Below are 22276 nucleotides of genomic sequence, written 5' to 3' on the forward strand. Positions count from 1 at the left end.
AACGTGTGTGTGTGTGTGCGTGTGTGCGGGTCAAGTCATCAGCCAATTGAATTAAGATAAAAAACGGACCAGCACATTCAGCAAGTGAAACGAGGTAAATGTAAGTCTGTACGTAATGAAAATAATTCACTTAATAATGGTAGGGTCAATTCTATTCTTACAACATATGGGAAGAACAGTCTCATTTACCTATATATATATATATATATATGTATATATATGTATATATGTGTGTGTGTGTGTATGTATATATGTATGTATGTATATGTATATATATGTATATATATATGTGTGTGTGTGTGTGTGTGTGTGTATGTGTATATATATATATATATATATGCCTTGCCTAAAAGTGCCAAGGTTAATTAAATAAATACACCATTAAATATGGAATTAATCATTTCAAAGTTCTGTGGTATGGGGGACTAAAAGTGCCACGGATTTAAATGCAAACATTTGTTATTAAATGTGTCATTAATTCATCAAAATGGCGATCATAAATATGTTGCCTAGGGCACCAAATTGGTCAAGAACAGCCCTGCTGGGGGACAAGCTATTTTTCAGCCGCAGCCTCCTGACTATCCTGACCCCTGGCTGAATGGACGTCCTCGTCCATCGTCCTCGTTTTTTTCTGTGTTTGATTTTTTTGTTTTTTTGATTGAAGTGATTTTTCTTTTGAAAATATATATTTTTTGTTTGAAGCAACTTATTTTTGACACAAATGTCCTAACTAAAATGTGGTCCAAACACAAAACAACATTACTTCAATTAAAAAAAAGCTGCTTCAACCCAAAATAAATTGACTTCAATCAAAAAAAAAAAAAAAAAAAAAAAAAAAAAAAATCAGAGAAAATGGCTTTCAAATGCATTTTTTTGAGTTTCACATTTATTTTTCCATTGAAACGCTTTTTTTTGGATTGAAGTGACTTTTTTTTTGTTTGAAAATAGATATTATGATTGAAGCAACTTTTTTTGATTGAAGCAACTTTTTGGGGGGATCGAATAATGAAGACACAAATCTACCTCCATATGGCTCCACCCAGGGGATACAATTTTTGACTGGAGTAACTACATTGGCACGACACTGGCGGGCGTACCATTTTCAATGGAAGACGATCTTGGTGAAAAGTATAGCTATCCTAAGCAGCCTGATTTAGAATTCCCCTCAAGATTGACGGGACACAAAAACCGCTAATTTTCAACTTATTATTATATTCTTGTAAGTTAATTTTATTGCTGTCACTGCGTTTTGGAGTCATCAACATGTTGTGCCCCCCCTTCCTCAAAAGTCGAACTCCGCCTACATGCCATTGTTAAAGCGTGGTAACACTGTAGTTACCTCTAGTTGACGAGTGTCTTATCTCTTCAGCCCTGTACACAGGCTGCGCTCGCTCCTTCCAAAAGTAAGCGCATGCATCCTCCAGAGCTCAATTGAGTCCGGCTCCTCTCCGCGCGCGCGTCACGCGGACATTCGCATGCGTGAACCTGGGCTGAAAATGCAGCTGACTTGATTGTCGTCACATTATAAAGTTACAAGGCCAGTCTTTCATGAACAAGAAATCGTCTTGACTGGGATTTCTTTATTTATTTTGCTGGGAAGAAATTGCAAAACAGCTCGACGATTGCGCAGCATGCACTGTACTGGAGGCATTTGGTGGACATTTCTTCACTTCAATCTTCTTGTGCTGCAGATTGAATGGGAGACGGTAAGTCACAAAATAAAATACTGTGTGCCTTACCAATAGGTAAATGAGTGATTGTCCTTTGAGTAATAGTTTTTGGTCATTTTTCTTATAAGCAATCTAACTGTTTTCAAACTCAGCATTTGTTAACCTAAACCAAGCAGTTAAATTAACAATTGAATTTTTTTTGTAAAATGCACAGCAAAAGGATTTGCCTAAATTTCAGAGAAGCAGTGGGCAAATAGATCTCGTGTCAGTATAGGAATATACCTTGAAGTTTTATTATAACAGATATAAACATAACCATTAAGAATTGGATAACAGATATGAATTAATAATATCATACAAAAGCAGTTAACTCTGAGTTAGCTGCTTTTGTATGACTAAACTAGTAATCTGCTGGCTCATTGGTGACATTTACTGTACTTTATAAATCATTTCTGTTGCAATGATCACATCCCTTTTATTTTAAGACAAGTAGTCATTGATTGTAAGTGTTCTTTTTTATTTTATTCATTTATTATCTATTTATTTTGAGGGGACGGGGGTCCTCAGTTGCTTGGTTTGGTGAAGATGCATACGTTTACGGTTGAGCTATTGACTACATTACAGGGACGCTGGAAGTCGCTCACAGCAGGGGGTGCTGAGGATCTTTTTTAGTTTTTCCCATCTTAAAAAAGCCGTTTTGGTCCAAATTTGTCATGCTCACGAGTTTTCTCCATATACACTGTAAGCTGTGCATAATGGCAGTACACATACACACTCATGCTGGATAATCGACATACTACTACTAGGCTACTACAAAGACAGTGTTCTATTTCACCTACAGTGTTTGTTGGAGTTTTTGTTTTGGAAATAAAAGCGCTGGTGTATTATAATGTAAATCCCCGTGGCTAGACGGCGCAACGACACATGACAAAAATTAAAAGGTCCAATAAGCCTTGATTTAACACCACCTTTTTTTAACACTTCAGCACGGCAGGACCTCAACAGCAACAACAAATAATAATATGGCTACAATGCAAGCATGTCTTACCTATTTGAAGAAATCAAAGGTAGATTTCCTTTCTGGTTTCCAAAGTCTAAATCTGCAGCTAACTTTTCTTTGCTGGGCACTATTATAGAGCTGCCATCATAATCATGTTCATTTTCAACCTCAAATAGAATTTCTGAAAATATAACTGTTTTTGTATGGAAAAAAAATCCCAAATTCGTTTTTGCGCCATGTTAACGTCTCCTCTGTCAACAGTTAAATTTTCCGTTCCAATCGTACCTTAATCAACGTGACCCGTATCAAGCAAAGTGTCAGGTGGTGACCATGCTGTTAACACACCCAAAAACTTTTTCAATATATATATTTAATCCCCAAAGTCATACACAGGTAATCCCCTGGTTACAATGTACCCGATTTACGTGATTTCAACTTTAAGACGCCAGAGTCTGGTCCGCCTGTCTCGAGTCCTTTTTTTAAATTATTTTTAATTTTTAGTCGCGTAAACATTACCTAGTTCTTGCAATGTCAGGATCCCCTCCTCACCCAACAGAGTCGCTGCTGTCCTGCAGTTCCTGCCGGCATCAGGTACCACTTCCTTGTTCTCATGCTGCTGCTTCCCCTCGGCACAGACTCCTCTTGCAAGTCCAGATCCATTTTTATGAGTTCGGACGGCAGGCTCGCGTTAAGAAAGGGGATGCTGGCGACTTGAGCGGCCATGATACTCTCCTTCTTTCCACAGCGGCCTTTTCTCTCAGCAAAGCCACTTACTCTCGAGTAAAGCCCAATGTTTTTTTTGTTTTTTGTTTTTAAGTGCGAATACTCTTTGAATATAATGGCATTTAACACAACGAACCTCACAGTATATTATTTCTTATCAATATGACGTATAATACATGTTTTTGGACAGTTGTTTTGAGGTTCAGCAATTATCTTGTGGCACTTAAAGGGTTAATTCCAACTTCCGCGAAAATTCGGGTTTCATAGCCAGCCTAGGAACGGCACTCGTTCGTAACCCGGGGACTACCTGTACTCTATTGTTTCAATGTGTTTTATTTTTTGATTAAATGTATTTTTAACAAAAAAAATTTAAATAAAAATCAACCAAAACACTTTCCCCCCCTTCCTAACACCAATGGGGTGCTGCAGCACCCAACTTCCCGCGCCACTGCTACATTAAATCACTAGATAAAAACATATATGGCAGAATTAAGACTCCAATGCTTCAATTACTGTTGCCAAAAAGCACAGTATATACAGTAATCCAGAGAATGGGACAAAGTACCCAGTCCAAATGGTAATCAGCGATGGAGATAGTTCTTAAAGTGATGTGGACCCTGCAGGGAACGGGACAACACAAGATCCCTAAAAATTCAGAAAAGATGCATCACTGCTCTAATGAAACCTTGTCTGAGAAGGTTTCAAAATTAATAAAATAGTTTTCAAGTAGCATTAAAACAGGCATTTTTATTGTGGTTTTCTGTCTGTAATCTGATCAGCCTTGACCTTGACGGTGATCCATTTTTGATTAAAAGTAGCGTTAAATTGCAGGGCTAACTGCAACCATAATAAAACACATTATTTATAATGGACAACACAAGTCATCTCATGAATACATCTATGAAGGTTACTTTCTAATTTACAATTTTAGGGAAACAAATAGATGATGCCACATCATTGAAATGGATAGATTTTATATTTCATTTATATCATTTTAGAAATATTCATTTGGAAAGTCTGAGTAGCCAAATGAGATCTGGGTTGAGCTAAACTGTCAGTAAAGCCTGGAGCAGCGAACATACGTTGTCTTGAAAAAACAACAACAAACAAGATTACTCCTGTTTTCCCAGAGCTAGGAGTTAGGTTATATGAATGTTTTTTTTTCCATGTAAGGCAGGGGTGTCCAAACTTTTTGCAAAGGGGGCCAGATTTGGTGTGGTAAAACTGTGGGGGGCCGACCTTGGCTGACGTCCTTTACGTAGAACAATATACAGGTATTTAAGCAAATTTTAGCACGCCATTCTGTGTGTCACATTTGCTTTATTATCTTTTTTAAATGAATAAATTCAACAATCTCGCAACTAGCCTTTGCGGCGTTCTCTTTGGACTCTCTGGCTCTTGCGAAATACAGCTGCCGTGAAATTAAACTAGCTTCAAGTTGCTTCAAGTTCTCACTGTGTATCTTGCCTGTAATCTTCTCGTACTTGTCAGCGTGTCTTGTTTGGTAATATCGCCTCGCATTGAACTCTTTAAAAACAGCGACTGTCTCTTTGCAAATGATGCAGACACAATTGTTGCAAGAAATAGTCCAATTTCCACCTATCCTTGAAGCGTCGGCCGTCGCAGTCAACTTTCTTTTTTTTTTGTTGATTGTCGCCATTTTAGAAAATTGGAAGTAAAGGGTCACACGGAGTAATGTTTCTTAGAGTGCTGCTGCCTTTTAGTGGGTAAATGAGGAGCAGCATTTAGTGTGTAAGCTACTTCATATGCTGGTAGCAGTACTGCTGACCAATTTATTAAGTCTGTGTGCGGGCCAGACGTTATTGATTTTATGACAGAGTCTGGGGGCCTTATGAAATTTGACCACGGGCCGCATTTGGCCCCTGGGCCGGACTTTGGACATGTCTGATGTAAGGCGTAGGCCACCCCTGTAAAACTCAAATTCACGGTGCGTCAATGTCTATGTTGAGACCACAGTGCCTAATGTAAAAATCTTTTTTTTTTTTATTTACAAATTTGCTGTCTTCTGTGTCTGCTCAGACAGCTGTTTTCTTTTTCTGTACATTATGACCCTAAAGTGACATGCCTCAGATCAGTAACTCGACGTGTCACACCCTCCGCTGAGCAAAACTGACCCACACATGCTGATGAAAACAGAAGATGTCGCAAGCTGGCTAAACGTGCTGGGATTTTTTGCTCAGTATGTTATTCACCTCATTGTAAAACGGACGTGTTATCCGTCCCTTAATGCTGATTGGAGTCTTTCTTTCCCTAAATCTTTCTTTAGAGGTCTTTCATTTTCTCTGGCAAAAGTTTTTTTTTGTTCCTTCTCGGCCTTCTCACAAGGATATTTTCAAACACTTACAAGTTATGTTGTGATCCTTCAAGTGGCGTTAGAGCAGTGCTTTTTAATTATATTTTGTTACAAACCCAAGGAAGACATAAACCTTTCACCCCACCCCTAGTATCATTTGTCTATAAAATTATTTATAAAATTATTATAAGTACACCTCTGCTTGACATTGTGTCCTTTTGAATATTAAAGGAAAAAAATAATATAAAACAACTTATAATAAGGTATAACTTTATTAAAGTGCATCAATTTGCCTGAATAAATTAAAAGAAAGTCATATTTAACTGTAAAAATACACTCAAGGTACATTCTGAAAAATACATTTTAATATAATTAATAAATAATAATAACTTCAAATTGATTAGAAACATTATTTCATGAGGACAATATGCATAACTATTTGACCAAGAAAACATTTGATAGAACAAAAACGTGTCTGGACACAGGGACAGTTTTTATTTTTGCTGCATGCAGGATCAGCTCCTTTTCTCTCCTTGCCAACTTATATGATGCAAACAGTGCTCGCTGGTTTACTTATGTTACACTGACAAAGGGGACGAATGGCACTAGTCGGCACATTTTCCCCGAGAAACAATCAAGCGGCTTATCAATGTGATTGGAGTCTAATGTTTTTATGTGACGTCTTAACTGATTTGGCTTCCTGCTGCAAACATTTTTAGGCACAGTAAACAGACTGTTCCTTTCCCGTCTTCCACTGTATTAAAAGTCAAAGCGAAAACCCAAACGCTACATACGCTTCGTCATTTTCTCGTCTTAGCTCCACGGCTCTTTGCTGTCTTTGTTTGGTACAAAAATACTACGCATACTCATAAAATGAGAGCGCCACTGACACCCACTGAGTAAATGTGCAATTACCAGTGGTGGAAGAAGTAGTCACTTCTTTTTACTTAAGTAAAAGTACAGATACAGGTGCAAAAAATTTCTTAAGTAAAAGTATCGAAGAAAAAAAAAGCTCAAATTAAAGTACCATATTATTTGTTGTGAAATTTATTTTACAAGAGTAAAAGTATTTTCTACTGATAAAAAAAATTAACATATATCTTATATACAGTGGTACTTCGAGATACGATCGCTTCGACACACAATCTTTTCGACATCCGATGTAAAATTTGCCTTGCCATTTGTTTCTACATCCGATGACATGCTCATTTTTGGAGTTTTTCCTTGCCGACATGGAGGGTCTAAGGATGGGGGATACTCAGGACATGAACATTATTTATTCATCTTTGTTGCTTCATTTGCTGTTTCTGATTGTGTATCATATTGCCTCTGCAAAGCCCTTTGAGACAACCTTGTTGTGATTCAGGGCTATACAAATAAAATTGAATTGAATTGAAATACGACGACATGACAGCGCCGCAGACGGGCGCACAGCGGACTTTCTTGCGAGAGAAATCAACACAGGTTCCAAGAAGGTTAGTGCATGGGGTGAAAGGAAAAATGGGATTCTTATCCTTTTGGTTCTCCCAGCGACAAAACTCTGAGGCGCAATGAAAGTAAGGGCCAGATCTCGGCAGCTGGCCGCGGTTGGGAGCCAGCCCGAAAGCTGCGAACCGAGAACTGTGGCGCTTTCGGGCGATTTATTTCAGAACTTGTGCAACACAACACGCCCACTGTCCGCTCCAGTTGACGGCAACAACAAAACATTAAAGGAGAAAGTAAAATTTCAACCGCACTTTTCTCTCTGTGCGGCGCGTTTAGATACAGCACGCAAAACATGTCCGCCACATTAGAACCCAATTTGTTACATTATTACAGGAATTATTTTTATTGTTATTATTTTATTATTCCAGTTTGTATTAATAATTTATTTGTTTTGCTATGTGTAATTGCCATTTGTAATAATACCAGCAGTATTTATTAAGGATTTAGTGTAGGTTTTCGGGCTGTGGAATGAATTAATGGAATTTTAATATATTCTTATGGGAAAATCCTGCTCGACATACGACCATTTCAACTTATAAACAAGGTCCTGGAATGAATTACTAACTTCGTATGTAGAGGTACCACTGTATAGTACATACATGCGCACATACAGAGATATGAGTCAATATTAAAGAAAGAACCAGAAAATTTAATAATTGCTCAATTTTATTCAAAACTGCAGAATGAAAGCAGCAATAAAACAGCAATGAAACTAGCAATAAAATTGACTGCACTGTATACAAAAGCTTTACAAACTCCAAAATGTAAAACTTAGCTTATCGGAGGATTGCAAGCAACTATCAGATGCATAACTCTGCCTACTGTACAAGAGTATGGTGGTTTTTGTTGGTCAATATCTTGTTCACCTGCCAAATCTTTCATGTACTTGTGTTGCTGCCTTGAGTGCTCAGTTACGGTATAGTTGCACGGTGCTTATCAATTGCACGAGAGGCATGAAAATGGAACTATAGATTCACAATGAGGAAAAAAAGAAAACAAACAAAAGTAACTTGTAACACAGGTAAAAGTTTGAAAAGTAGTGGAATAAAAAGTAAATGGCCGGGAGCAAAAGGCCTTGCTCCGGAGAAAATGGCTCGGAGTGAATGAGTTAAGAAGTACTTTTACTTTGTTACATTCCACCACTGGCAATCACACATTATTCTAGTTAAATAAAAAAGTATGTTCCCTGAGGTCACATATGCCATCCCTGGCATCGCTCTGCGCCCTCTAGGGGGACATGCCCCACTATTTGAGAAGTACTTCGTTAGACTTGTTTGATACCGCCAAATATCCCAATATTTTTAGGGAAGGAATGAAGGGATGCGCCACTGACCCCCACACCCGCACCGTTATTCATCAAAAGAAACCAAAAAAATTAATGTTTTGTACTACGCTACATTTTTTTGACGATCGGAATTGGATGAAAAAAGATTATGTTTTTAAGATTTTTGTTAATGGCAACAAAACAACAAAATCCTAAAGATGGGCAAGGATATTGTTAAAAGAAACATTTTTTTTGTATTAAATTATTCAATAAACTAATAAATTGCAGAGGAATCGAATTGGCACTCTGTCGGCTGATCCTCAAAATTAGGTGATTCCAACTCGAGTGCATAAAATATGTCATCAGAACAACTGTTGTTCTGTGTATTTTACAGCCACAAGTATCGACATTCTGAAAAAAATATAAAGATATCAAATTAAGGACAAATCACTCAACACTAAATGCAGTTTTTAATTTGGTAGCCTCCTTGATTTCATGGCCATAACACACGGCATTCTACGATATTTGACTAGTCTAAATGCTAGAAATTGGTCAGCACTTGTAGAAAATGCTTGGCAATGATTTTTTTTTTTTTTTTTTTTTTTAATGCCTGATACTAATACAATCAGTCACTTGACGAAGTATTATTGTTAGTTTCAAACATAATATTAGTGAGAGACATACCTATTTTATATTTATTAGAAGTATTTTGTTGTTCGCAAAATTCAAGCATTGACAGTAAGGCTGCAACAACTAATTGATTAAATCGATTTTAACCGATTAACAATACTAATACTAATTTTTTGCTGGCAGCTATGAGCAGACCAGTTTGGATCCTTGTTTGTGTGTAATGTAAGGCTGCAGCACGCGCGCCAGTGATTAGAGCAAGAGAGAGAGAATTTACTGCTGCTGCTGTTGGATTGCTGAATCAATAATACTACGAAGTGTCGAGAGTTTGTCTTTTGTGTTATTAGATCCAGTAGGCCTCTGTCAGAGGTGAGTAAATGAAGCCAATTGTATTATTTGTATTCTTTGTTGACGAGATGTTACCACTTAGCACAGAGCGCTAGGATAGTTTGCGATTATGCTACTTAGTGTCTTACAGCGGTATGAAAAAGTATCTGAACGTATTGAAAATTCTCACATTTCAGAAAAAAAAAATCACCATAAAAAATGATCGGATCGTTGTCAAAATCACACGGATGAAATAAACAGTGTCTGTTTTAACTAACCCCCCTAAACATTTATAGGTTTTCATATTTTAATGAGGATACTATGCAGACAATGACAGAAGGGGGAAACATAAGTTAGTGAACCTTCTGGCTAAGGAGACTTAAAGAGCAATTGAAACCAATATATCCCAAATGATTTAAGTCAGGTGTGTGCCCAATCTCTGATGAGCTGCCCTGGCCAATATAAAACACACACCTGGTAAGAATTGTGTTGATTAGAAGCATTGTCTGATGTGCATCATGGCTCGAGCTGTCTGAAGACCTGTGATCAAGGATTGTTGATTTGTATAAAGCTGGGAAAGGTTACAAAACCATCTCTAAAAGTCTGGATGTTCATCAATCAACAGTCGGAGAAGTTGTTTACAAATGGAGAGAGTTTGGCACTGTGCTTCTCTCCTAAGGAGTGGCCGTCCACCAAAGATGACGCCAAGAATTCAGCGCAGAATATTCAGAGAGGTAAAAAAGAACCTTAGAGTGTCTGCTAAGGACTTACAGAAATCAGTGGCACAGTCCAATATCTCTGTGCACATCAACCATATGTAAAAATGTGGCCAAGAATTGTGCTCATGGGACGACTCCACGGAGGAAGCCACTGCTGTCTTAAAAAAAAAAAAAAAAAAAAAAAAAGCATTGCTGCTCGTTTAATGTTCGCAATAAGGCACTTGAACATTCCACAGAAGTTTTGGCAAAATATTTTGTGGACTGATGAAACCAAGGTTGTTTGGGGGTTACACACACCGTCATTTGGGGAGGAAAAATGGAACAGCTCACCAACATCAACACCTCATCCCCACCGTAAAGCCTGGTGGAGGGACCCATTGCAAAGCAAAATTGAAGATGAGATCTTGTTCATGTCTCATTTACATCTCTGAGAATTGAATCAGCAATAATCGAGACCAGAGTGGTTTTCTCAGCTTTCTCAAATTTGTCTCATGAGAAGTAAGTCTCATAGTGAGCACTACATGAGAAGGTTTTGGGAGTAGTTCTACTGGCACGAATTTTCAATAAAGTTTCACAGTTGTCTCCTTTAAAGATCTCACCAAGAGACAACTATGAGTACTTGTGTCAATCTCAAATGCGTCTCAATTTTATCTCCTTACTTGGAGTCACGATCTCAGTTATGTCTCAGTAAAAGATAGGGATGAGCAAAGTATTTTATTTCTTCAACTTGCCTCAAAGCTGCCTCACTTACTTTTTTTTTTTTAACCTGTCCTGTTCAGCTGTTTGACACAGAGAATGGAAGTCTAAGTGCCGGGGTTGTCTGAACAGTTTTAATGTTTCACATTGAGAGTTTGATATACTCCCATTGTGATCATTCAAAATACCTTTTTATTATGACAAAGCAGCGAACAGGAAGGGATTATGGGGGGGACAGAAGAAAAGCAACACAAGAGAAGAAAGAAAAGAAACACATACACAAGCAACAACAAGAAATACATAGAACATCTAGACTAATTATTAATATGCTGGTGCCATCGTCAGCAAGATGTATTTCCGGTTTACACCATGTGGGGGCCTATTGGCCAGCGAAAGAGGGGGATGGGGGAGGGGGTGTCTATAAGCTAAGTGATTGAAAGAGGTAGAGTGTACACAAATCAGTTCTGTGATCGAGAACCCAGTAATCATGTGAATCTCTTATGAGTGTAAGCCCGTTGGCGACCAACCCTACGCCGCCCCATCGCCAACCCCGGCACCAGGACCCCCAACCATAGCATGCCCTACCGCATCCAGCAGCACGCGAGCCCCACCGGACGCGCAACAGCCACGCAGACGGGCGGAGAAGCCGCGCGGGCGCCAACCCAGGGCCATGGCCCCCACCCAGCCAGCCCGGGGAGGGAGGGTGGGCGGGATGGGCGGGTTGGCCAAGCGCAGCCCATCCCTCCTCCCGCAGCCCAGCAAAGGAGCCATCATCCCCCTCCCGGGATCCAGGGCGGTCCCCCGGGCCTCCCGCGCACCCATCAACCGGCCTTCAGGGATGGCAGGAGGGGACGCACCACCAATCCCACGTCTACCCCCACCCGCCCATCCGGGCCACGAGCCACAGCCGCAGCCCCCCAACCGGCACGGCACGCCATGGGACCCCCAGCGGCCCACCAAGGCAAGGCAGGGCCCCCCGCCGGTGCAGGCAACACCCTGCTGATACACCGGCGCCCAGCCAGCGACCCGCGACGGTGCGCAGGGTGGATGTCCAGTCAGAGAAGAGGGGAAGGCGGAGGCAGGAGAACGCCAAGGAACTGCCACGGGGCGATGCAAGATCGAAGCCCCGACCCCCCACCCCACTCCCGCGGTCGGCAGCCCAGGCAGAGGGGAGGCCACACCCCAGGAGCCACGCCATAAGGAAAAAGTGTGGGACCCACCTACCACCCTATTACTGTGGCTGCCAGGTTCCCGGCTGGCAGCCATCACCCAGCACCGTGATGGGATTGTGAGGGGAGGGTAGTGCAATGTATGCATTAAAATAGGAGAGCTTGGCTTGGGGCAGTGGGACCGCAGCATGGAATTTCTGCCCAGCCGCTCGTCCCACCGCCCTTTGCCGGCGCTCTCCTGTGGAGTATGATGTGTGTGGTGCATTTAAAAAAGGTGCAGGGATGGCAGGCCTGTCGTGAGGGGGCAACCGTGAGGTACCCCCCCCCCCCCCCCAACAGGTCCCAACCATCCCACAACCTTGGTGTGTGGTGCATTAAAAACAGGGGGGAGCCTCATTTACTAATCTCGCGGAGCAACATTATATTGTGCCAGTCACAAATATTTCTCAATTTGATCTCTTTCGGGTCTGTAATTGCTCATTTTGGGTTTTCAAGATTCTTTCATTGTAAGAAAGAGTAGTGTCTCCTCTGACATGTCCAATCATATCTTAATTCATCTCATGTCAAAATCCGAGAAAATGTTATAATTGGTCAAATAATTAAATAACATCTGGTTCATTTTCATCCTCTTGTTCAATGTAAAAATTAGAGATGTGACCGAAAATTCGGCGCCGAAAAGTATCGGCAGCTACAAATGGATTATCGTTTTTTGGGTTCGAAGACCGAAAGTTTAACGCAAAATAGTGTGAAGAACCTTAGTCCTCTTGTTTGATGACGTAATCAAAACAGGCAACACGCTGGCTGACGATGTCTCGCTAAAACTACTGGCTCAGAGGCAACATGTCTGCGATTTGGAAGGTTTTTTTTTTAAAATATCAAAGAAATATATAAATTATTAAATTAACCAAAATATAATCAATTTTCTTCATTGCTGCGACAGGCTTTCTGAGCTCAAGTGTCAAAGTGCTTTGAGTGCCTGAAAGGTGCTGTGCAAGGATAACTCCATTTTTAATTAAGAGAATTTTCCTTCTCAAATATGGCTCAAATCTGGTTTTCTCAAATCAATCTCCTTTGTCTCAATGATGTCTTTGCTCATTTTGATTCATCACTTGCTCCTAAGCGTACCCTTAGGAGTACAAACTCAGAGACAAATAAGCAGAGAATGAGATAAATTTGAGATGATCAAATTCGTCTCACGAGACGAGATTAAGCAACAGATGAGCAGCAAATTTATGCTATGGGGAGTATCATGATTTGGGGCTGTTTTATGCTGTTTTATGCATATTGTCTTCATTGTTACCTGCAACATGCCTAAAACTAATTAAAGTTAAATTGTGAAGGTAATTGAAGAAGTGACCTTAATCCAATTAATCGTTTATTTAATCGTCTGATTAATCGATTATAAAAATAATCGTTATTTGCAGCTCTAATTGACAGTAAGAGCTGAGATCACTTTTGGCCAGCACGCTGGCCAAATGAAAACAAACAGAAGCATGAAAAGAAACATGGGCAATAAGGAATAATTTAAATGACCTCAGTGTCATGTTAATGATTCCGCACTGGGAAGGCTGAAAGCAATTGGTGCCCTCAATAATTATCTCCTTAGAGTAGTGATTCAATTTAAATTGCTTTCAGCTTGGCAGCACAGTGGCTGACTGGTGAGCATGATGCCTCATTCTGAGCTCCCAGGTTCAATCTTGGCCTTAGGCCTTGGTATCTCGAGGTTGTAGTTGGAGTTCTCCTCATTCCTGTGTGAGTTTTCTCCAGATACTCTGGTTTAACTCCTACTCCCCTTGAAACATCTGTATCTATTGTTTAGTCAGACTGATAAAATAAGTTTTGGGATCAGTGTAGAAGTCGGCGTTTTACACTGCAATACGTACAGTATCTTAGGGCTCACACGAGTATCCATTATGAATAATGCATTTTTTCCTTGTATGAGCACAACACGAGTGAAAACGCCCACTACCCGTGCTAGTGTTGACCATCCTGCCTAATGGGAACTGGGAACACGGGCATGCACAGTCAATTTGGGGGGCAGGTGCTGAGAGGGGAAAAAGTAGCAGCTTTTGCAGCATATGTTACTGCCAGCCCGGCTGCCTTGTTAGAACAATGTTCATTAAAAAAAGAAAAAAAATCTCAAATTACATATTTATTTAAATATGTAAATAGATAGCAACTTATTCCAAACTAGCAACCACAGAGTGTAATGTCAAGTGCAAAGCGTCATTAAAACATTGTAACAATGCAAATAAAATTGTAATTAAAAAATTAACAATCGAAATCAACATATTTCAATAAAATATTGAAATCTGTTTGGCATTTAGCAAATAAATAGCAAATACAAATCTTGAAGGTCCACAATTATTTTTTTCATACAAGCATGGGTCCATTTATCAATGTCGGTCAAGTACAAGGCAGGTCGAAGGTGGGAAAGGTGGTTTTCTTTTGACCAAATAAAAATACAATTTACATTCTCATTAAATAAAAATGAACAAACAAAACATTTTTTGACTTAAAATAAAAATACACAAAAAAACATGCAAGTGCAATCTTTGCACATGTACACTAAATAATTGACAAGATCTGTCATTAAGGTGCAAACAATAACTATTGACAGTACATTTTGTAACTGTAAAACACTGCTGGACAAAAAAGAACATTTGTGCAAGTAGTACAGTACATGTTCACTTGTTCAGAACATAAATGACAAGCTCTGTCATTTAGGTGCAAACTTAACAATTATTAACAGTAACTTCAACTGTAAAACACTGCTCAATGAGAGAAATGGCATTTGGGGGTCACAAAGCTGTTTACTCACATCATCACCCAGTACTTTAGTGCGTCTTGTGGTTGATGAACCTGAGAGTGAGATTTGTTTGATTTTTGTTGTCATTTCCTCATTTTCTTTTCATTTGAACATTGCTGTCATCACTTGAGTCATACACTCTTTTATTATTTCTCCATCAGAGAACGGCTTCTTATGTTTGGCCAAGACCTATGACACTCTGAGTGAGCACTCCGATGCAATTTGTTGTTGTGTCATAGATTTAACAATAGCCTCTCTTGACTCTTGATATGACTGCTTCAACCTGTTAATTTTGTGCCTTCTCAATTCTCATTTAGGAGGAAACATCTTCAAAAGAGCTGTGCTCTTCAACATATTGGCGTTTCACATTTTAACTTTTTATCAGAGCAACTGTCTTTAAGCATATTAAGCACATAGGGTTGGTACTTGCAGTTGGTAAAATGGACGCATATTTGTCATTCCATTCCTCATTGAAACGGCGATTTTTGTTGTCCACTTTTCTTCTCTTGGTCAACTTTGAGCATGCCATTTTGTTAGATTCGGTCTTCTACAGTTTGCAACAGATTGCAAAGTGCCGGGTGCAACTCGTGTCTCAAACTGCTGCAGTCCGTCCACGTTAGCTAGCAGCATGCAGACTCTCACAGCCAATCAATCAGCGCATCGTTGTCATAAAGATGACAACAGAAGTGGGAACATGGAAGCTATTTGACTAAAAATGAAACAGAATTTTGCGATAGAATAGCAGCGCATAGTGATGGATCGGCGATTCATACAAATGATATATGTTGATTCCCCCCCCCCCCCCCCCCCCCCCCATTTTTTGGTTCATCTGTGGGTCTGCAGAGAGGTGTGCCGTGGTCCGGTCGTGGACCACGGTCCACTAATTGAGGACCCAGGCTATATTGTGTCTGTGTAGCAATACTGAAACGAGGGAGCCAATACAGTTTTATTTGAGCATATTATTTACTTTCTACTACATACACTCAGGCTCACTAGCTCCAGGTGTGTTTCAGACATTCTCATTAGTTTTTGTTTAACAGCAGCATTTTCCTGAAGTAGCAGAACTAGTATTATTAGAATAGAATAGAATAGAATAGAATAGAATAGAATAGAATAGAATAGAATAGAATAGAATAGAATAGAATAGAATAGAATAGAATAGAATAGAATAGAAAACCTTTATTGTCAATGTACAGAGATTCAAAGCTTCGCCATAACGTGCACCGCATAAAACAAAAGTACCGTAATTTTTAGACTATAAGCTGCTACTTTTCCCCCTCACTTAGAATCCTGCGGCTTACAGTACAGTGCGGCTTATTTTGTTGATTTATTTGGGTTAATAGGTACCACTTTATTTGACAGCGGTGTCATAAGACGGCCATAAGAACTTCATAATTATGACATGACACTATCATAGGCATTAATGAATGCCTTTGACAGATGTCATTAAGTTTCATCTGGAAAATTATATGACTAAATCCATTTATGTCCAGCTTGAATCTTTTACATACATTCAAAAGTGACATAACTTGCAGGATGACACAAAATGACATCAGTCATAAGCATTCATTAATGCTCATGGCAGTGTCATATCATTATTATGATGTTCTTATGACAGTCTTATGGCGCCACTGTCAGATAAAGTGTTACCAAAAACCATAACTAGCAATTAATAATACAACTGGAACAGTAACTGAAGAAATAATTTCAAGGGTTGGACAAAATAATGCAAACACCTTACGTTTTGGCATCATAATCATTAAACATAATTGTTCAAGAATGGCATTAGGAACATTCTAATGAAGTTAAGCATCTTGTCCCCAGACCTCAACATTATTAAGCATTTATGGAGATTCAATTAAGACGTTGATTTCCACCACCATCGTCTCTAAAAGAGTTAGAGGGTATTCTAACCGGAGAATGGCTTCAAATTCCTTTTGAAACAATTCACAAGTTGTATGAATCAATATCTTAGAGACTTGAGGCTGTAATTGCCGCAAAAGGCGGACCTACACCATATTAAATTCGTCTATGTTGATTTTTTAAGGTGTTTCCATAATTTTGGCCAATGCCTGGGGCATAGGAGATAAATTTTGACTGTTATTCTCATCCGTAGCGCTACAATGCATGCTAGGAGGCATGATGGACCATAACATTGTTGACAGCAGGCAACAGCAGTGGTTGACCGTCTCACCCAAGGGAGCAATGATGGCCAAATGAAGCTTCTCGAAGCAATGAAGCTTTGCAGCTAATTGGTTCAAAGCTTTATGGTGGTTCATTTGGTCTTATGACAGTCATATGATGCCACTGTCAAATAAAATGTTACCGGTTAATATCTTAATAGTCCAGTGCGGCTTATTTATGAAAAATTGCTGTTTTAGTGTCAAATTTGGGTGGTGGCGCCTTATAGTCTGAAAATTACAGTAGTAATGCGGTCTGCCTTAGACAAGTTTTCAAGGTACTTCTGCTTTACTTCCGCATTTCTGCTTGCGACTTCCATTTTACACGTTCTGTAACCATAAAAACAATGGAACTGGAGTGGTATGACTCATCAAAATCCCTCAAAAAAGACAATTTGGAAATGCTACACCCATCTGACATCATCACGACATAGGATGACATCATGAATAAATGGCTAAGAGTCACCACAGCCAAAATATATTTGTATTTTATTCATTTAATGGCAGTGGATGAAAACGCAATCAGGGACCTGAAAAGCTCTGAGGCATCCAAGGACACATCAACAAAACTAATACATTAACACTGGAATTTTGTGTTCATGGAGGCAGATGTGGAACCGAGCCAGCGTCACCATAAAGCAATAACAGAGGTGGGAGGCATCGAGACGGCTTGCGATTCAATATCTCCAAACTAAGATGCTTGGGATTTGTTATGTGAGCAGACCATTTGCATTTGTGGTGCAAAAGTTAGATGGACAATAAATGATTGAAAAATAATGAATTATAAAGTCATTACATCTATTTCATTACCAGAAAGAAAAAGTCACTAAGAAAACTAGAAAGGTAATAAAATACAAAAAATCCGTGAAAAAAAAAAAACAAAAAACAGCTAAATGCATCTCGGGAATTGTCTATGCATTGGCATGTCCTATGATTGCCTGACTGTATTTGTAATGCTTTGGTCAGCCTCCTAGTGGCTCTTTGGGGTAACTGCTGTAAATTTTTTAATTGTGAATGATTCCTTTTTGTTTGTTTGTTTTTGTTTCATTTTTGTTTTGCACATATTAGCTCTTTTCACTTTATATTATTTGTATGGGACATAATAGGATGTTTTAGTTGAAGTTCTAGTTTTTTCACAGATTGTTTATTGTATTGGGAAAACCTTGAAGGTGTTACATTTATTATTATTAAAGCATCACAGCAGTGGGGCATCACAATACAATAATATATCGGTATCGGTTTGATATCGGTATCAAATTTTTTTTAGTTGGACATTATCGGGATATCTGTTATCAGTTAAAAAGTCACTGTCGGACAACTCTGATTAATAGTCATTCATTTTGTCTTTGTTGTTACTTAGAACATGCCGAAAACAACGTCAAGTTAAACTGTAAAGGTAATTGCAAAAAAGTGCCATTCATCCGATGAATCGATTGATCGTTGAATTAATTGTCCAATTAGTTGATTAAGAAATCTGATGTATAAGTTCATGTGTCATTTAAATGAGTCTGAAAGTAGTATTTTAATGAAAATAACAGACCCTACAAATAGTTTTAGATGTAGGTCAAGCATGTGGCGCCATTGGCGTGAAAGCCTGTTTGTTGTGCACAGATAGTTTGTGCCTTTTTAATGTTTTCTAGTTTTTGTTCCTGTGTTTCCTTATGTCATTTTTCTGTTGGTTTGTGTGCTATGGACACCCAGTGTGACTCCTGAATAAAGATAATATATTATTGGAATAATCATTAGTTGCAGTATTATTTTTGGCAGCTCTTTTATTTTCCGTCTTAGTCTTTTGGATGAAAAGTCTTGGTCATATTTTAGTCATTCCAAAATGTCTTCATCTTTTTCTAGTATTAGTCGATGACATCTTGTACAAATTGTGTCTCGTTTTAGTCAACAGTTAATCAAAATGTTTTCGTTTGTAAAATTCAATAGTTTTAGTCCAAATATAAAGGCTTCCAGCTATTTCAAATTAACATAGACAGACGAGTGTAACGGGTAAAGGCAGGTCTGTAGAGTGCAGTGCATGGAAACCTCCCTCCCGATGCCTTCATGTGGGTGCGCTGGCGGCTAAGCAGTCAGCTCTGGCTTTGGTTAGTGCATCCGCCTGCCGTGTGGACGCGTTGTGCGGCGCGTGTTGGAGTCCTGACCTGGACGAGGGGGATCTGATCGCATTGCATGGTGCAGTGCAAAACCGGTTACATTGGTGCCGTTACCCGGATTGGCAGTGAAAGTTTCAGGGGATGAGTGTAACGGGTACTCGCAGGTCTGTAGTGTGCGGTGCATGGAAACCTCCCTGTGTCACATTTTTGTCTAGTTGTCATCTAGTCACACAAAACCTGATATTCGTGTGCGGCCGTGGTGCAGTTGGTAGCTGGAGTTGTTCTTTGACCTAAGGGTCAGCGGTTTGATTCCTGGCTACTACTGTCAAAGTGCCCTTGGACAAGGCACTGAACCCTAATTTGCTCCCAATGGGTTGGCAGCACCTTGCATGGCAGCAGCACCGTCGGTGTGTGCATGAACGGGTAAATGTGTGCTAATGTAAAGCGCTTTGGGCATGGTAACAATGTAGATAAATTCGCTATATAAGTACTGTCCATTTACTATTTGTCTCATTTTGTTCTAGTCACCAAAGCCACGTTATTAGCTCGTCATTGTCACGTCATCTTCGTGAAAAAAACTGTTCGTCGACAAAATATTTTCGATATCGTCATTGTTGACAAAAACTTGTTGCAGCCCTAAATGTATCGCGAGAAATGTCAACAATGATGACACTAAAGGTTCTCGTATTGGTTGCACGGGTGATGGAAAGAATTACTTCCACTCTGTCAAATTTTAATGACAAACTGCTTGCATTTATGGGGAGCTTGGAGACTTGCATCTGCATAATAAGTTAGTTGTTTTTCCACAAATCTCACTAGCAGATATTAAAAACGTTTTTCATATATTTATGCTGCCCAAACAACGTTCCCATTTTCGTTTTTATGAAGATTTTTATCCAGCTGCACATCTCTGGGTTTAAGACTAACTTTTTTTTTTTTTACTAGAAGCACAGTCGCTCCTAACCTGAAGTGGGGTCACACAATATTAATCATCTGCATAATCAGTTTGTTGTCTTGGTGTGAATCTCTATAGCAGATGTGAAAGATGTTTCATATGTTTGTGCTGCCTAAAAAAACATTTTCATTTTGAGTAACGCAGAAACACATTTGTTTCGCTTTTGTTTTTCTCCTACTCCTTAGCTAGCCAATAATTACTGCCACAGTAGTGAAAATATTAACACTTTTCCAAATTAATTTTTCACAACGATGTTTGAGGTAATGCCATTCAGAGAGGAGAGTAGTAATGCATTATATTTACTCCGTTACGTTTACTTGAGTAACTTTTGGAGGATAAATGTACATCAGAGTAGTTTTACCAATCCATACTTTTTACTTTTACTTGGGTAGATTTGTGAAGAAACACTACTCTTACGCCACTACTTTGGGCTGCACTAAAGTCGTTACATTTTTCCTCTTTATTGTACATATTAGATTTGACTTTAATTTTGCCAGCAAAGTGGTTCTACCAGTGTCACCAATGAAACGTCGCAACAATAATCACAACTCCATTATATAATCAGACATAACAATAGCAACATGACCGCACACAAGCCTACAAGCTTAAGTCTGATTCCACATAGAGGATTGCACATTGTTCAAAAATGTGGATTTCAACCTCCCTCCCAATTTTTATTTGGCACCTACACTGTTTCCAAAAGTATGGGCACCCCTGCAATTTCGTCTGATAATGCTCAATTTCTCCCAGAAAATGTTTGCAATTACAAGTGCTTTGTTAGTAATATCTTCATTTATTTTGCCTGCAATGAAAAAAAGAGAATGAAAAAAAAATTAAATAATGACCATTTTACACAAAACTCCCACAATGTGTCAGACAAAAGAATTGGCACCCTCAGCCTAATACTTGGTAGCACAACCTTTAGACAAAATAACTGCAAACAACCACTTCTGGTATCCATCAATGAGTTTCTTACAATGCTCTGCTGGAATTTTAGACCATTTTTCTTTGGCCAACTGCTCCAGGTCTCTTGAGATTTGAAGGGTGCCTTCTCCAAACTGCCATTTTCAGATCTCTCCACAGGTGTTCTATAGGATTCATGTCTGGACTCATTGCTGGTCACTTTAGAAGTCTCCAGTGCTTTCTCAAACCATTTTCTAGTGCTTTTTGAAGTGCGTTTTGGTTCATTGTCCTGCTGGAAGATCTATGACCTCTGAGGGAGACCCAGCTTTCTCAAACTCTTATGCAGCAAAATTTGTCGGTAATCTTCAGACTTCATAATGCCATGCACACTGTCAAGCAGTCCAGTGCCAGAGGTAGCAAAGCAACCCCAAAACATCAGGGAACCTCCACCATGTTTGACTGTGGGGACCGTGTTCTTTTCTTTGAAGGCCACGTTTTTTCTCCCTGTAAACTCTGTCAATGCATTTTCCCAAAAAGCTCTACTTTTGTCTCATCTGACCAGAGAGCATTCTTCCAAAACGTTTTTGGCTTTTTCAGGTAAGTTTTGGCAAACTCCAGCCTGGCTTTTTTATGTCTCTGGGTCAGAAGTGGGGTCTTTCTGGTCAGTACGGGTTTAGACTGTTGTACCCTCAAAATGCAGGACAGCTTGAACTTGTTTGGATTTTAGTCGAGGTTCTTTATCCACCATCCGTACAATCTTTCGTTGAAAACTCTCATCATTTTTTTTTTTTTGTCCACATCTAGGGAGGTTAGCCACAGTGCCATGGGCTTTACACTTATTGATGACCCAGCGCACGGTAGACACAGAAACATTCAGGTCTTTAGAGATGGACTTGTAGCCTTGAGATTGTCCATGCTTCCTCACAATTTTGCTTCTCAAGTCCTCAGACAGTTCTTTGGTCTTCTCACTTTTCTCCATGCTCAATGTAGTACACACAAGGACACAGGAGAGAGATGGAGTCAACTTTAATCCATTTTAACTGGCTGCAAGTGGGATTTAGTTATTGCCACCACCTGTTATGTGCCACAGGTAAGTAATAGATCCTGTTAAGTACACAAATTAGAAAAGCATCACATGATTTTTCAAAGGGTGCCAATACTTTTGTACGCCCCATTTTTGGAGTTTTGTGTAAAATGATAATGATTTAATTTTTTTTTTACATTTTCTTTTGTGTTTTTTCATTGCAATCAAAATAAATGAAGATATTTCTACCAAAGCATTTGTAATTGCAATCATTTTCTGGGAGAAATCGAGCATTATCTGACAGAATTG

General features: G+C 39.3%; 1 protein-coding gene across 1 annotated transcript in view; it reads left to right on the forward strand.

The window, feature by feature from the left end:
* Positions 1-1384: 1384 nt before the first annotated feature.
* Positions 1385-22276, forward strand: part of ghrhrb (growth hormone releasing hormone receptor b) — a 111685-nt gene continuing 90793 nt past the window's right edge. The window contains exon 1 of the mRNA XM_057842324.1: positions 1385-1706. Coding sequence (XP_057698307.1) covers positions 1632-1706 — 75 coding nt within the window. The 5' untranslated portion in view covers positions 1385-1631. The remainder of the gene's footprint in view (positions 1707-22276) is intronic.

The sequence above is a fragment of the Corythoichthys intestinalis genome, chromosome 7 (assembly GCF_030265065.1).
Source record: "Corythoichthys intestinalis isolate RoL2023-P3 chromosome 7, ASM3026506v1, whole genome shotgun sequence".
In the NCBI taxonomy this organism is placed as follows: domain Eukaryota; kingdom Metazoa; phylum Chordata; class Actinopteri; order Syngnathiformes; family Syngnathidae; genus Corythoichthys; species Corythoichthys intestinalis.